The sequence below is a fragment of the Fukomys damarensis genome, unplaced genomic scaffold (assembly GCF_012274545.1).
Source record: "Fukomys damarensis isolate Sample0158 unplaced genomic scaffold, DMR_v1.0_HiC HiC_scaffold_29, whole genome shotgun sequence".
Classification (NCBI taxonomy): Eukaryota; Metazoa; Chordata; class Mammalia; order Rodentia; family Bathyergidae; genus Fukomys; species Fukomys damarensis.
Window position 1 is genome coordinate 25,749,013 of NW_022900941.1, and position 15,409 is coordinate 25,764,421.

Here is a 15,409-nt window from a genome sequence, read left to right on the forward strand (position 1 = left end):
AGAGGGGGCATATAACACTGTACCATCTACTATTGCAAGACTGAGTTGGGAAAAACTTGTATTTCCTTTTATCAAATCAGGACGTAGGGATATCCTCATATCTTTCTGATAAATAGCTGACAATTTAAAATAACTGAAGGACTTAGTTCTCATGTTTAGACCTTTAAGAATACATGCCTGAAAATCTCTTCTATTTTAATCACCTAACTGATTGTCAGGCCAGTAGGGGTCTTGTATAGGAACTTTTTGCGTTCCAGTAGAAACCAGTTATTCCCCTGGCTGCCTGTCTTTTGAGATTCCAAAATTAAGAAAATATTTGTCTCTAAATGTGATACTACTTGTCTCTCATTAAAAACCAATATCTGATTTAAGAACAACATTACATCTTTCTAATCTAGCCCAAAGGTCTGAGTAAGTTCTCTAAAGGCCTCAATGTACACATCAGGGTCATCCAAAAGCTTTATTAGGTCTCATTTAATCTGTCTTAGATCACTGAGAAAAGACACAACAACACAGGTGGTCCCATATTTGCCATTTATTTTCTGCAAGGGATATTGTCTTTGAGGGAACTGAACAACTTAGCTAAGGATGGATATAGCTTCAAAGAGGTCTTAATTATGGCTGGCCTAGATATTCCATCCTCAGCACCTGGTTCTCAAGGTTTAAAGTTGTTTTAGAAACTTTGTTCTCAGGTGCTAAAGGGAGAGGAGTAGCCTCAGGCTTAGAGGTGCTGAATGTCCTAAGGGTGAGGTATCTCTCATTACATTTACACTTGAACACAAGCAAGAGTTACCTAATGTAAAGAAAATCTCACCATAAGATGATTTTGACCATTTTATCTCTTTTCAGTATAATTCTAATTGTGAGATACCATCATAGTATTTCCCTCTTGTGTACTTGGCTTTAGCAAGTAGGCACACCATGCAAGGTTATAGAGAAATACTAAACTTCTCCTTAATACATTCCAAAGGAGTGTGAGGTTCAGATACTGAGTTCCTAATCTGAAAGAAGAGAAACAAATATGGATGGAATACCATAAGTCTCTAATTGATTCCTGTGCTTCCTAGGGGGTCCCCCAGGTTTATTCCACTCCAGGATAGGTAGCTACCATCTGGAGAGAGACCCAGAAAATAAAACCAGACTGGACTATCTACCCTTTACCAGCACATGATCTTATCTTCCTCAGGTAACTCATATCCTTACTCCAGGAAGTACTCTCAAAGCACAAGTTACAACTGACTTCAGCTATAACAATCACATTTAGAGAAGGAAAAGTATTGCTAGCAAACCAAGAGATTCAAACCACTGCTTTCTAGTTCCTTGAAAGAGAGAGGAAAATAGGTCAACAGTCAAATTAGGGCACTTTTCCTGCAGAAGAGATCTCCTGCAGAGATTGTAAATCATAGATTCTTCCCTGGGCCCTAGGGCAAAGAAAGCTCTGAGAAATTTCTATCCAGTCATTTAGGCAACTTTTAACAGCAACAAGACAAGGCTACTCCTTTAAGGTCCATTTTAAATTCACTTTGTATTTGAAACTCATAGGTCTTCCTAGAACCCACAATCTACACAATAAAGGTACCTTTATCAACTTCTTATGCGCACACATGAAGGAAGAGAAAGGCTGACCAAAATAGTCCCATATTCCAGTTAGCATGTAAAAACACAAATGCAAGTTACTGATTGTTATTTTTGCTAGTATAAGACAAAACAGTTGTCATGAGTTGGCTTAGCCTGACTTTCTGGAAGGAGGAGCGGTCTGATTACAAGGGATTCTCAAGTTAACTCCCAACAAGTTGGAGAAAAGTTTAAGGGGAGTTTCTATCTCACTAGCAGAGCGGAAAAAGTCCAAATAAAAAAGCTGGTTAAACATCAAAAAAATCACCATACAGCATTTTATAAATCCATAGTCGATGTTCCAAAGTTCATAACCTGCTGGAAAGGGCATTTTTTTCCCCTACACACATAAACGATGAAAACCATGCCTAGGAGGCGAGGAGAAGGTTCACGTAGTTTTTAATGTATCAAAAATTATATATATATTTGTCTAGAGGTCTGTCTTACTAGTAGTAGAGAAAGCACTTCAAACCTGTAGCTCAACTCTTAAAGGAAACTTAAGAAAGGGCTCTAACAGTATTGTTTCAGATCAGTCTAAGACAGAGGATACCTGATGATCACTTGACAGAGTTCCCCTTTCACCTCACTGAGGAGTCCAGATAGAACAAGATGTGGAGATTTGGATGGGCTGTCAGCAGCTAGTTCCTTCTGAGGGAACTTTGGGTCTCTGCCAGAGAGCAGCCTGGGCCATGACTCCTCAGTTGTCACCTTACTTTCCACTAATTCTATGCAATCAGAGATCTGCCTCTGAAAGGAACCCAATTGCATATCTGATCAATGTTCCACCTCACACTGGCATCAATGGGAGTGGGGATTCACCAGAAGGCAACTGGAGAAACCTGTCCTCTGCTTTGACAGAGGCAGCTGCCCTAAAGGTAATTACTAGTGGGCAGGGTAGCCGCGTGGTTTACGACTGTAAAAGTGACAGATAAAAGCCTGATCTATCTTTATCTGAGACACCCATTTTACATCATTTTGAAGCAACTAAGTCCAAATGCAACACATACAAAACAAGAATAAAATGTAATTTTAACAAAATACAATGGATAAGAAAAACAAGAAATTTGCAAACACTGAAAACACACAACTTAAAGTTAAGACATTTTTGAAACAAAAGCTGAAACAAAGGCCAGAATCTATAAAACCAATGAGAGCCTATGAAACAAGTTAGAATCCATGAAGCAAAAAGACAAAAGTTAGAACCTATGAAAGACAATTCTTACCTCCATCTAGTATTCTCAGTAGTAGACCTCCAAAATGGTATAGGGGGAAGAGATGTAACTCCCAAACCTACTAGATATCTGAAATGCTAGTTTGTGTTCCCTAAAATCAAAGAATTAATTCTAGGAACAATGGAGGTTATGCATAGGAAAAATTTATTGAGAGAAAGAAAGCTTCTGTCTAACAGAGACAGAAGGAGGACCAGAAAGTGGGTTGCCCGCAAACAGGTACAATATAAACACGCTAAAAATGCATCCTGAGCTCTGATTACCTGTAATTCTCACTGATGGGAATATTCTGAGAGAAATACAAAGCCGCTGTCCGGGCTCTCCAATGCCATTTCTTTGCAGGAAGGGTATAAAGGACACAGTCTTGTAACTCTTCTTGGAGTAGATCAACCAGCTGTTTATGGGAGCCTCCATAGAATGCTTCAATGATAAGAATACTCATCGGTGCATTCAAACCTTCAGATGAAACCAAAAACATGTACATTTATTCAGATATAGACATATATATGAAATTTAAATAAAACTAAGGTTAAAATCAAAATATGTAGTTTAGTCACATGATTTTCTAAAAATACTTATTCCTCCTTTGACAAACCATTAGCACTTAAATCTTAAAATTTTTATCAAAATTTTCATATGCTAACAAGAGATTAAAGTATCTATTTTTCTGATGTCTGTTTTTCTCATGCCCTAAGATTACATCTACTACAATTCTTAGTTTTATCTTCTACCCAAAGAAGCTCAAAACCCTCTCCTGCTGTGATCACTCACTTCCTGGTTGTTTTGGTGGTCAGTCTGACTCAGTAACCTCAAGGTCTATTTGACTGACCTACAGTTCCTGTGTTGGACAATAACTAAACTCATCTCCTGATGAAGACTTCTACCTTGAGAGCCCTTCTTCTGCAAAAATCTTTCAAATTTGGAAGTTCTGATTCTATAACTCTCATATTAATCCATCTATAAATTTACCAGCTCTCACTGCTCCTAATGAGTCTGTATTTAAAAGAAAGTACATTCATATCAAGAATCTCAATTTTCTAGCATTAAAAACTTTATGATATAATTTCTTGAGATACTACACATATCTTGTTTATATCCCTGCTACACTGTTTATCAATATCCCATCCCCAAACAAACACTAAAAAAAGTGGAGTAAAACTATGTCTCTGTGAGCCACCAGGATTTCTACAACTTTTTATATAGGAAAACCATTAGAAGGAAGTTATAATAATGGGCTTGTTAAAGGCTTGGTAAAATTTTATCACTGAGAATTGGCTATCAATCAATTTTTCCTTTTAGTAATATGATTTTAGTTCATGTGCTCAGTGAAATAAAAATATACGTATGAATGTAAAAACTTTTACATAAATTTCAAAGGATATGGTATTTCCTGTGAGACATAAGGGAGAAACATCATTCTGTGTACGAATGCTATACTACTTAAGAAATACTCCAGATGTTTGAACTTTCTTTTATGAGTGAAGTAAAATACTGCTCATTAAACAGCTTTTTAAAATAATACTGTTTCATAAAATTATTAGTTTCAATGACTCAATAATGCTCTTCATTAATAAAACTATATTTCACCTTGCTCAAAGTAATGCCTATTTAAATTGTATTTCAAAGCAAAAAGTCTCAAGTGGTTCTCAAATAAATGGCTGATCTGACAAAAAGCTTTCTTTTTGATGTATGATTCTTCCAATGAGTATTTTTTTGGGAACTGTTTCACTCATATATAAATTAAGGGAAGTACAAATTATACCTCAGCTGTTTCCCTTCCTGCCTGCCTCCCTTGCTCCCTCCCTACCTTCCTTTTTTTCCTTTCCTTCTTTCTTTCCTCCCTTCCTCTTTTTCTTTTTTTTTTTTTTTTTTTTTTTTTTATCTCCCTAAGTCACCAAGTTGTCCAGGCTGCAGTTTTCTGCCTCAGCTTCCCAGAGTGCTGAGACTCCAGATGTGTACCACAAAATTCAGCAGCTCTATCACTTTCTAGTTCTATGAATTAGGACTCAGTCCCATCTTCACTAAAATTGAGATAATTGTACTAACCTCAGAGGTGTATTGTGGGGGTAAAATTAGGTACTGAATGCTTGCAAACAAAATCAGGGTATTTAGCCTCTCTAGATATCTGTGGCATAAATCACTCTACCTACGAAGAAAGGTTATCTCTAAATCTTCAGAATTTTAAATTTAATAATTTTCAGATGTGATGCCCTATCCACAAGGTATAGCTGAGAACGCAGGATGCACACATCCACTGAAAATGCAATGGATGTCACCCATTTCTCATCTTCATCTTGCATTTCAAATATGGATTTGAGAGCCTTGCAGGTTTTGTGAGTAAGAGGTAAGCTCAGAGGTTGAGCTATGCAGAGCTCAATTTTTTCAGGCCTGCTAGAGACGTTTGCTTTAATAATGCAGTGTTCAGCAACTTCTCAAACACACTCCAACTTCAACAAACTGATAGCCATTAATCTTTCAAGTGATAAGAAATTTCTAGAAGGTAACTGAGAGAACAGCAAAAGGAAATTTTGAAAATTATACCAAACATTTCAAGAAAGACAGATTAAAAGAAGTTTTAACATTAACTTGCTTACTAGATCACATCATAGATATCTGCTATCATTATTTCCTCTGACCTAATCACATCAAGGTGTATATGCCATTTATCCTTAAAAGGTTGCTAAATGGCTTTGTAAAAATGACTTTAGATATTTCCCCAAGTGATAGAATGTGATATAAGCCTCTCTAAAGAATATTTTACTCACATTATCTTAAAGCAACATCAACAGTAGAAAAAAATACTTTCTGATTCTTCATCATCCTGCCCTTTCCATGACTTATCTCAAGTATGCATCATGAAATGTTTATTTTACAGATGTTTCTTAGGGGTCTGAATCACAAGTTATCTACGAACCATCAGCCACTGCGTATGAAAGTATGTGTAAGTGTTGCTATAGTCTCAAGACTCTCAGTAAGCAGAAAGAAAGACCAAGCATGTGGGAGGTTGAAAAATAGAAAAGAGGAAAAAAAAAAGATTACAGCTAGGGGAGATTTCCACCCCTTTAATAGCTCAGTATGAAGAGTGAAACATACAGGTTTGAATTAGCATACCCTTGAGCATTTTTCTAGTGGCCAAAGGGTGTGTCAGCATTTGGGGTATTTTTCTAGGGAGAGTAACTATGTCCTACCATCTCTGAAAACTATACTTAGTGGCTCTGATTCATGGAAATTTGTTCTGCTTGTTTTGTGGAGACAGACAAATCCTGCCAGTTCCCCCCACTTACTTCTATTGCAACTTCTGCAGCAAAAAGAAAATGTGTTCTTCTCAGTTGTCTTCTTGAAGTATGACTGGAACAAAGATAATTCCCATTAGATGCAAGTAAAACAGAGAAAACTGATTTCTAAATATAAGATTCAAACCAAATGTCATTATGGCACATTAAAGTACAGTTCAAATACTTTCACTATGCTGGAATTCTGCTTTAGAAATCACTGCTTAAAATAAGCAAGCATGAGGTGGGGGGAAAAGCCATTTTGCCTATACAGTGGAATTTGCTAACATGTAAAGGGATTATGCAATTTGTCATTTTAGAATAATTAGAGAAAACTTCAGGAGGTAACCACAGAGGTTCATGAGCACACAAAGTGAATGAAAACATTTTGGACCACAAGCAACAGCTAGTAAGGAAAAAATATTTGGAAGCAATAGTAACAAGGCCTCCACACTGAAAGTGCTAACTTCAAATGAAGGACTCATTAATGGTAGGAGGCTAGGGCCAGGTATCCACCAAAAGATGGCAGTGAGACTACACAGGGTAAAATATCTTACACAGGTGTCTGAGTTTACGAATCTGTTAAAACACTGTCATATGTACTACCACAAACTTTAAACCCTGAAACTTTTAAGTGGAGTAAGTTTATCAAAATAGGAGTGTTTGACGTTTTTAAACAAGCAAAAAAGAAAACAAATACCAATCAACAATGTAAGCCCATGGTCTTTCTGTACAATATTCAAAATATTTTGTGAGATTAAGAAACTACATGGCCACTCCATCTTGTTCCTTTAAAAGAGCATACAAAATATTCCAGAAAAATTTTTAGCAACTTTTAAATTTTTCTGGTTAAACAATTAAGCCTCAGTTAAAGAAAAACTTACTTCTTCAGCATAGTTATTCCCTAGTGACAGCAGATGAATGAAAATCTAGTATCCTATTAAAGTTTTATGAAAGTGTAACTCATTATCAATACTATGATTTAATGACACATGGTTAAATGCTGCACATTAAATCCGGCAATAGAAAGTAAGCCAAAATGATAACTATGACAGAAAAATTTCATACCATGTCAAATGCTACTTAAGATTTCCAAAGGACAAAATGATCTATTTACGAATTATCTGCCATAGCAAAAATTTACATTTACAATTAAAGAGAACTAAAAAGTAAAAAAAAATTTAAATCACAATAATATTTCATACAAACATTGACCAAAATGAAAAGGTACCATTAGCACTGTCTCAGTTAAAACTTAATAATGCGTTGATATGACAGAGAACAAAAGTAGCCTGAAACCAATGTTCTGAATATTTTTAAATTTTTATTAAAACTTTTTGTCTTTGTACCTGCATTTATTTTAAGCTGACCCAATTTCTTTATTCCCTGAGCCAGATCATTTTCAAGGTGAACTACATTTTTGTCTACCTCCTGTAGCAGTTACAAATGCTATGGTAGTTGGAAAAAAAATTTTAACAGCATAGATGCAGGAAATTTGCAATGTCATTGGTTTGCTGGGGGAAAAAATTGGTTAACTATAAATAAATCATGTTAATTTAAAAATAATACGTCTAAAAATAAAAATAAAAATAAAGCTAATACATCTGAGACACATTAGAAACCCAAAATTAGTCCTCATATATGATGTCAAACCAGGTGCCTATGTTATTCAAATAATTTTCCAATCAAACACCCATCAATAATTGTAAATCAGAGGAATCATTGTACTAATATATTCCACAGACACATTACTGCTATTACTTATAAGAAGGTATAGTTTCAGTGATGATGGTTTTAACAGTTTTAATCCCACACACATGAGAAGTTGATTTCACAGGCTAACTTGCACATATCTTGATGTCTTAAAATTTTAGTTAATTGCTGAAAATATATTTCTATTTACCTATATACAGTCTTTGGAAACTTACACATGGCAAAGCAAAAAAATCATTGAACTTACACACTAAATGGTTAAAATTTGGGACAGTAAAATTTCAGTAGGCTTTCACAATAGGCCAGCAAAGGTTTAACTGGTATTTTCTTTAGTGGACTTTTCCCCACCCCTTCCCTTCTATACCTCCACCCACTGACTCCAACACACCCAGGTTCTATTTAAAAAGCAGCTAATAGCCTAGCAGAGTAAAATAGGGCAGTGCTGAGATAAGTTAGTATTACCTTTCAGCCTACTCACTTATTTTAATGATTCACTGGGGAAACCCCCCACTTGTGAAAACATACCTGAAATTTGATTAATGAGTAAAAAATAAGCATACAAGAATTTTTACTTTAAAACATCTCATCAGTGACTCCCTTAAATCTATTATGGTTTCACATAAAGTAATAATACATTTTCCTTTTAAAATTTCCTTAAAGAAACATACTTATTAGATTATATAAGAAAAGAGGCAATGATTAATAAATTCTATTAAAAAGTTGTTTTTTATAAAAATCAAGAACAGAAAATTTAACCTCTAAAACCTCAACATAATCTCTAAATACTGTAATATAACCCAGCATCAAATGCAGAATAATTTTACAATCCTAAAACTATATGCAATAACAAATATCTACATAAATTTTGTTTTAATTGTCTAACAGAAAGGAACAAGCCCTTTTCCTGTGCATTAGCTTGAAATTGCAGATAATGCCTACTGGAAACTCATCATTATTTCTTTATTTGGTTATGGTACTGTTTAATACCTTGATACTGTACTATTACATGTGTTTAAATAGAAACAAAATCTTAGATTCAACTTTAAAAGATAAACCAACCTAATATTTTATACCCTTACAATACTCTGAACATCTAATTTCTTCATCTCAGACTTTTGTTTTCCATTATCAAAATCAAGTTTGTAGGAAGACTTACATGTCATATTGTTTAATAATTTAAAGCTACTTCTAATGTGCTTTCTAATTATATGAGTTGCAATGATCTCTTATGTACATGTATTTGCAAAGTTACAATTTTATTTGCATATATGACTAATTTTTGCCTGACATATATGTCCATTCTTTCTTGATGTGGAATTTCAATATCTTTTTTTAATTAATTTTATTGCTACACTTAAGATATACAATATAATGATATTCATCATTGGAAATTTGTACCTCTACATAATCTGTCTTGGTTCTTATTTGGGATTTAAATTTCTGATGAAATATCAGTCACTATTCCATAATCTGAATTAATAAAAAGTCTTGGTTACAACACTCACATTTCAAATGCAAATTTAACAAATACTACAATACTATTTTCCTTTTCCTTTTTTTTTTTTTTTTGGTTTTTTGAGACAGGGTCTCACTGTGTAGTTGAGACTGAACTGGAACTTACTATGTAGCCCAGGCTGCTCTCAAACCCACAGTGATCACTATTTTCCACAATTCAGTTGTGTTCAAATATACACAACTTACGTGAATAACATGTACACATTAAAATTTCTTTCTTTACATTTTTCTAAACATAATCCACATTATATAGCAAATTATAGCTAAAATAAAATACTTTTGTGAGGATGTTAGTGTTTTTCACTGACAAACTTTTTTCTACTTTCCATGGCTATTATTTCATTCAGAATTTCAAACTATTAAAGTAACTGACTTAGTTCTACTAAATACTCAAGATATTTTCAATTTGCTGCCATTTTTTAATGTGGTAGCATATTTATAAAAAAAATTTACACCGGAAAATCAGCTCATCATTCAAACTAGCATTACCCTTTTAATTACCATACAGTATTCTCCCACCACACCATTCTTCATAAGCCAATCACAAATACTCTTTTCTAAATGAATGTCTGATCAGTAAGTGCCATGCTCCAAAACCTTCAATGTTGCAATCAACTAATAATAAAATCCAAGGTCCTACACAGGGCAGTTCAGAGTTATTTTTGAACCTTTCCTTTCTCCTCACTACTGCTGCATTTACATTTCACCACTTTAGTCCTTCTTCCCCTACATCTTCAGACAGCATCATAGCCATACTGAATACCCACACCCATGTAGTACTGCCTATGACTTCACACCATTACCTCTCTTCTGTCAGCTGTCTCTTTGTGCCCACCTTATGAAACTGTTAAAATTTCTACCTAAGAATCACTATTTCAACAAAATCTCTGAACATCTCTGAAACAACTTCTTTTTCACTCTGTACAATATAATCGTGCTTCTTTTATGCTGCTTTTATCCTGACCTGCTTTTCTATGGGGCTATAAAAATCTGAAGGATGAGACCCACACCATTACTTTCCTTAGGGATACCTTGGTGTCTAGAACATAGTGGATGTCACTAGATTTTTGTAGAGCTGAACTCAAACTCAGGGGAACACAGGAAGTTTATTTTTTTCTAACTCTAAAGTACCACTGCTTTCACTTAAAACAAATTCTGGCAGTACTATACTTGCTAATGGTGATATCCCATAACTCCCAAAATCTCTATCGAGCAGCAAGAGCATTCAAAAACATTTTATTATGATCTCTTTTCAAATACTGGTTCTTTTTTTCTGATTGTTCACAGAAATCAGAGCTTATATGAAATAATGGCTTTGAAATCATGTGTGTTGATTTAACCCACTGATACAATAGAAGAAATAATGACTGAAGAAATGGGAGATACACCATAAGCAACTGTATTCCAAGCCAACACTAGTTTCATGGCTGAAGAGAATTATCTGTGAGATCCATGAATTTTAAAAATCACCTGCAGGGCTGATGATTTAGCTCAGTGGTGCTACCACCAGCCTCAGAAGCACAAGGTCATAGGTTCAATCCCTGGTACCAAAAAATAAAATAAAATAAAATAAAATCACTTGCAGTTTTTTATTCTGTTTCGTCAATAATTATCCAACTTTACTTCTAGAAGTGGAAGTAGGATAAGAAGCTAACTCCCTCACCATTAATCTGGTGATTCCATTCCACATTTAGTAATCAGGCTTTTATTTTATTTAAGGGAAAAATATTTTCTGCCAACAATTATTTATTTTATAAATGTTTTACAAGATAAATAATGTATTTGCTTTCTCAAGAAGGCCTTTCTCCAATATTTTCCACCTTCTTGAAATGGGCTAGAAAATCAGCTCAGTGCAAGAAAACTGGAGTATCTGGCCCATTAGGATATAGATATGCAAGTGAAAAAGTCAAGGTATAACACAGAATCACAGCTGAAAAAAATGCCAATCCCATCATTTAACCTTTTTTTTTTTTTTTTGCAAAGAAGAATCAAAGAATATTGGCATCACAGAGTAAAAGAAAGAGCAAGGAATTAAACCCAGGTCTTGAGAACCAATATTCATATCTTGTCCCATTATACTTCACTGCAGAAATATGACACAACATAAGTAAAAGATGTATTCATTTTAGAGTCTTTGGAGTTTTAAGATGATATATAAATGCTTAATGATTATTATAATATAGAGGTCGCATACATGTTTTATATAGTTTTGGGATATAAATATCGCTATAAAATAATAAATACATTAAACACATATAAAATATAATAATGCCTCCCAAGAGTTTGTAAATCTAGGACATCAGCAGTGTAAGTCCCATAAAACTGAAAACCATATATTTAGGGTGGTAATACTCAAATTTTTGTTCTTGAGATTCCTCCCAGAGTTCAGTATAAGCATCCCTCCTCTCAAGCTACACCCTCATCCTTTACCTTCCAAATGTAGACAGATCCCTGAGAGGATAGCAGGTCTTATATACTTATATTAGGAAAAAATAAAACCAAGATTCATATACATAAAAAAGCCTAGGATGGGATGTAATGAACTGCTACATAGCTACAATGACTATATCTGATAATTTACTATTGCCACCATAAAAGTTGTATACCCTTGACAAACCAATGTGTAGCAATTTTTTGTACTTACCATCACATTTAGGATGTATTTATATAAATAATTAATGTTAATCTCCTTCATTGACACAAATTCCATGGGGACAAAGAGTAAGACCACTTTGTTACCACTATATATGAGCTATATATAGTGGTATGTGTGTGTGTGTGTGTGTGTGTGTATGTGTGCGCGCGCAAGTCAAAAAACCTTTACAATGGCCTTAACAACTTTTTCCTGATGCATCCAACTTTTTTTATTCAGTACAAATACTTCTCACTAATACCACTATTTATGCTCAACGATAGAATCTGATGCACAGATTCTATCACTATGTAAATATAATAAGTGGCATTACTGTATTAAAAATGTCACACCTCAGTTCCATAAAAATAATGCATTCATTAGGCCTGTGAAGGTCTAAAAAAATCTCTCTTGCCAAAGGAAACCATCTTCCCTGACCTAACTCGACTCTATAAAAATATTTAACCCAAGACAGTCAAGTCTATGACTTGGAAGGAGTCAACTGGGTAATCACTGGGTATTTTTTACTGGACAGAAGCATTATCATCCTATCCTACAATGGCTTCTATGCCAGACTTTAAATCTGACTCAGTTTGTGTAGGATAATTATGAATACACCCGCCAAATGAATTTAAATAAAATGACTGGAACGGATTCTTAACCATACTGGCGCTAGTCAGTCTCAAACATCTTTTAAGAACTTAATCCATACTATCTAAATAAAAAGTTGTTGAGAAATTTCTCTTTCCAAGTGGGAGGCACATATCATATTTTCAGTTAATTCTGAAACATAAATAGCAGTGTTACTCTAATACAAAAACATTCTCAACGTCCTATTTGAAGTGCAGCAACCCAAGCAAACATGGGTGGCATTCCCTTGAAGAGTTGAAATAAATGTCACCCAGTATAATGTTCTGGATTTACTCACTTGAATGAAAAATGAAAAAGACATAATCTCATAAGTACATCTGATTTATTGGTGAGGGCAAGCAAGATTTTAAAAATGCAAAATCCTAGCTCTCTGGTGAGAAAACAATATAAGGTAAACACTCAAGAAAAGTATGAATTTACCACCAAGAACTAATATGCTTAGAAATTTATGTAAATGAGCTTATCAAAAGTTTATTTTCTATTTATCTACTGCAGCAATTTTTTCTCTTCGCCATATATTTTTCAATAATATTATGATATGCAAATGGGCTAAGGCATCTGCTGATAAGTGAAGATGCCAACACCAAAAAAACTAGATAGTGTTTAAAGATCTTTAATGATAAATTTTAAAGAGCTTGGGAACCCAGTTTAAACCTGAGCTGAATAAATCCGAAATTAATATATGTGGTAATAAAAGCTGTAGCACATTCTTAAATATCACAAGAAGCATATTATTAGCTACCCACTATTATAAGAAAAAGAATCAGTCTGTTAATAATAGGCTGGACTTCAAAAGTCCTGAAACTAAAACTGAAACTGCCAAGAAAAGGAAAGATACACACAGACAACTGTGTCTAATTTCTAGAAGGCCATTCTCCAAAGTTTCTGCAGAGGAAGCACAGGCTTGCCCTTATCATCTGACACATTTTATCTATCTAGTGGCCTCAGTCACTATTATCTCCCTATCAATTAGTTTTTCAAGAAGACATTCCAATAATATGAATATTTTGTCTAATGGAGTCCCTACAACACAGAGTATTCTATGAAAGCTACTTAAGTCATACTCTGCATCCTCATCATCTCTTCAGGAAATAATTTCACATTTTGCTAATTGTATGTTCAAAAAGAAAAAGGTTGCTTAGGGTTAATTCTCCTTTTATCTCCTTTTACAAGTAGACATTAATAAAACAAAAAACTTATGAAAAAAATTTCACAATAAAATAATCAGAGAATAACAATGGCTAATATACTGTGTATCACAATCTTAAAAGAATGCTCAAAATGTTATTCAGAATACATGTCATAAAGAGAAAATGATTCTCTTACAAAGAAGAAACAAAAGGACAAAATTTCTTGTCAATGAACAAAAGAAATTAGTATTATAAATGAAACAGATTATCATTTATCTTAAAACATTTTTGAAACAACAGAATAGATAATTTGGGGTTTCTTTCTTTCTAACATATACAGATTCCACCAAAAAAACTGTATATATACTTTAGCAGTTCGCCATACTAATAAATATTTGGAAGCTAATGGTCATCACTTTGTGCACCTTTTATAATTGTAGGGGCCAAAGTAACTTGTATTAATCTCATTATGTCTCAATAAATTTAGTATTAAAATATTTATACAAGTTTTTATTCTCCAGATGTATACATTTTTTGACAGACTCTGTGCATGTACCATATCTGGGACCATAAGTCTCCTATTGGATTACTTAGCACTCACAGTTAACAGCCTGAATGATTTTAGAATATATAACTTAAATTCCTACAACTAAGTACACAATATCCCTTATTTTCAATAATATTTCCTCAATTAATTATAAAAGAATTGAAGGAGTCCATTATCCTTTTGTCATTCCTCTTACCTAAAGCCATTTTCTCTAACTTGTTTCTAAATTCTAATTTTAAGAATTAAATTTACAATGTCAGATAAATCACATTTTTCACAATACATGCTTACCAGAAAGCGCTGTATTACCTCTGCCCAGAGTACTTGCATGTTACGAGGGAGCAACAGAAAATGGTGAAATTTCAGTCATTTGCAAAGTGGATGAAAGTAGTCTGTGAATTTAAAAACATAAGCCAAAGGCTGCTACTTACTAAGCTAACACATGAGTAGCTATCCTTTGGCGTATTAAAATGTCCTGTGACAACTCTACATGATACAAGAACCTTGAAAATTATGCATATCTTTTGATTCAGCAATAGCATTTCTATAGGGTAACCCAGAAGTTGTCAAGAATATTTACTGCTAGGTGAGGATGGAGCTCAGTGGTAGAACACTTCCCCAGCATGTTCAAGGCCTCAGACTTGATCCACAGCACCTCAATTAAAAAATAAAAGAATATTTATGGAAAGCCTTCCCCCATACTCTTCAAAAGATCAAACAGATTTAATGATTGTTATGGCTTGTTTCTAGATGACCCATCCAAAGCCTCAGGTGGTCACATGTTGGGCTTTTTCAGAGGTGGCTGGATCTAGTGTGGGATGCTGGAAACAAGGGTATGTTATTACTAAATTGGTCCACTGACTGATTTGTCACCACCCTAATCCCAGTAACCTGGGTGGAGTACATAAGGGACAGAAAGAGGCTTGTCTTGCCCCTTGCTTACTTGCAGGGCATAGTAATATTGATTATGCCCAAAGCAGGCCACAAAGAGTTAATCCCACAATTGGCTTGTTTACCAAATTAGTCAAGCTGCAGCCTATGTGCCAAGATCAGAGTAACTTGCACCCAAATTCCATTCCCACAACTAAAACCTTCTTACCAGAAGG

The 15,409-nt window shown here is 34.3% G+C and overlaps 1 protein-coding gene across 5 annotated transcripts in view; it reads right to left on the bottom strand.

Annotated features, from left to right (window-relative positions):
* The window catches only part of Gtdc1 (glycosyltransferase like domain containing 1), a 369,864-nt gene that overhangs the window by 254,503 nt on the left and 99,952 nt on the right, over window positions 1-15,409 (bottom strand). For 3 of the 5 annotated variants that reach the window (XM_033757211.1, XM_033757212.1, XM_033757213.1), the window contains exons 2-3: window positions 6,128-6,191; window positions 3,107-3,299 (exon numbers count right to left, since the gene is read on the bottom strand). In XM_033757211.1, coding sequence (XP_033613102.1) covers window positions 3,107-3,285 — 179 coding nt within the window. In that variant the 5' untranslated portion in view covers window positions 3,286-3,299; window positions 6,128-6,191. Of the gene's footprint in view, window positions 1-3,106; window positions 3,300-6,127; window positions 6,192-14,883; window positions 14,952-15,409 lie in introns of those variants that run through there. The other 2 variants (XM_033757214.1, XM_019207042.2) reach the window with 2 other exon arrangements.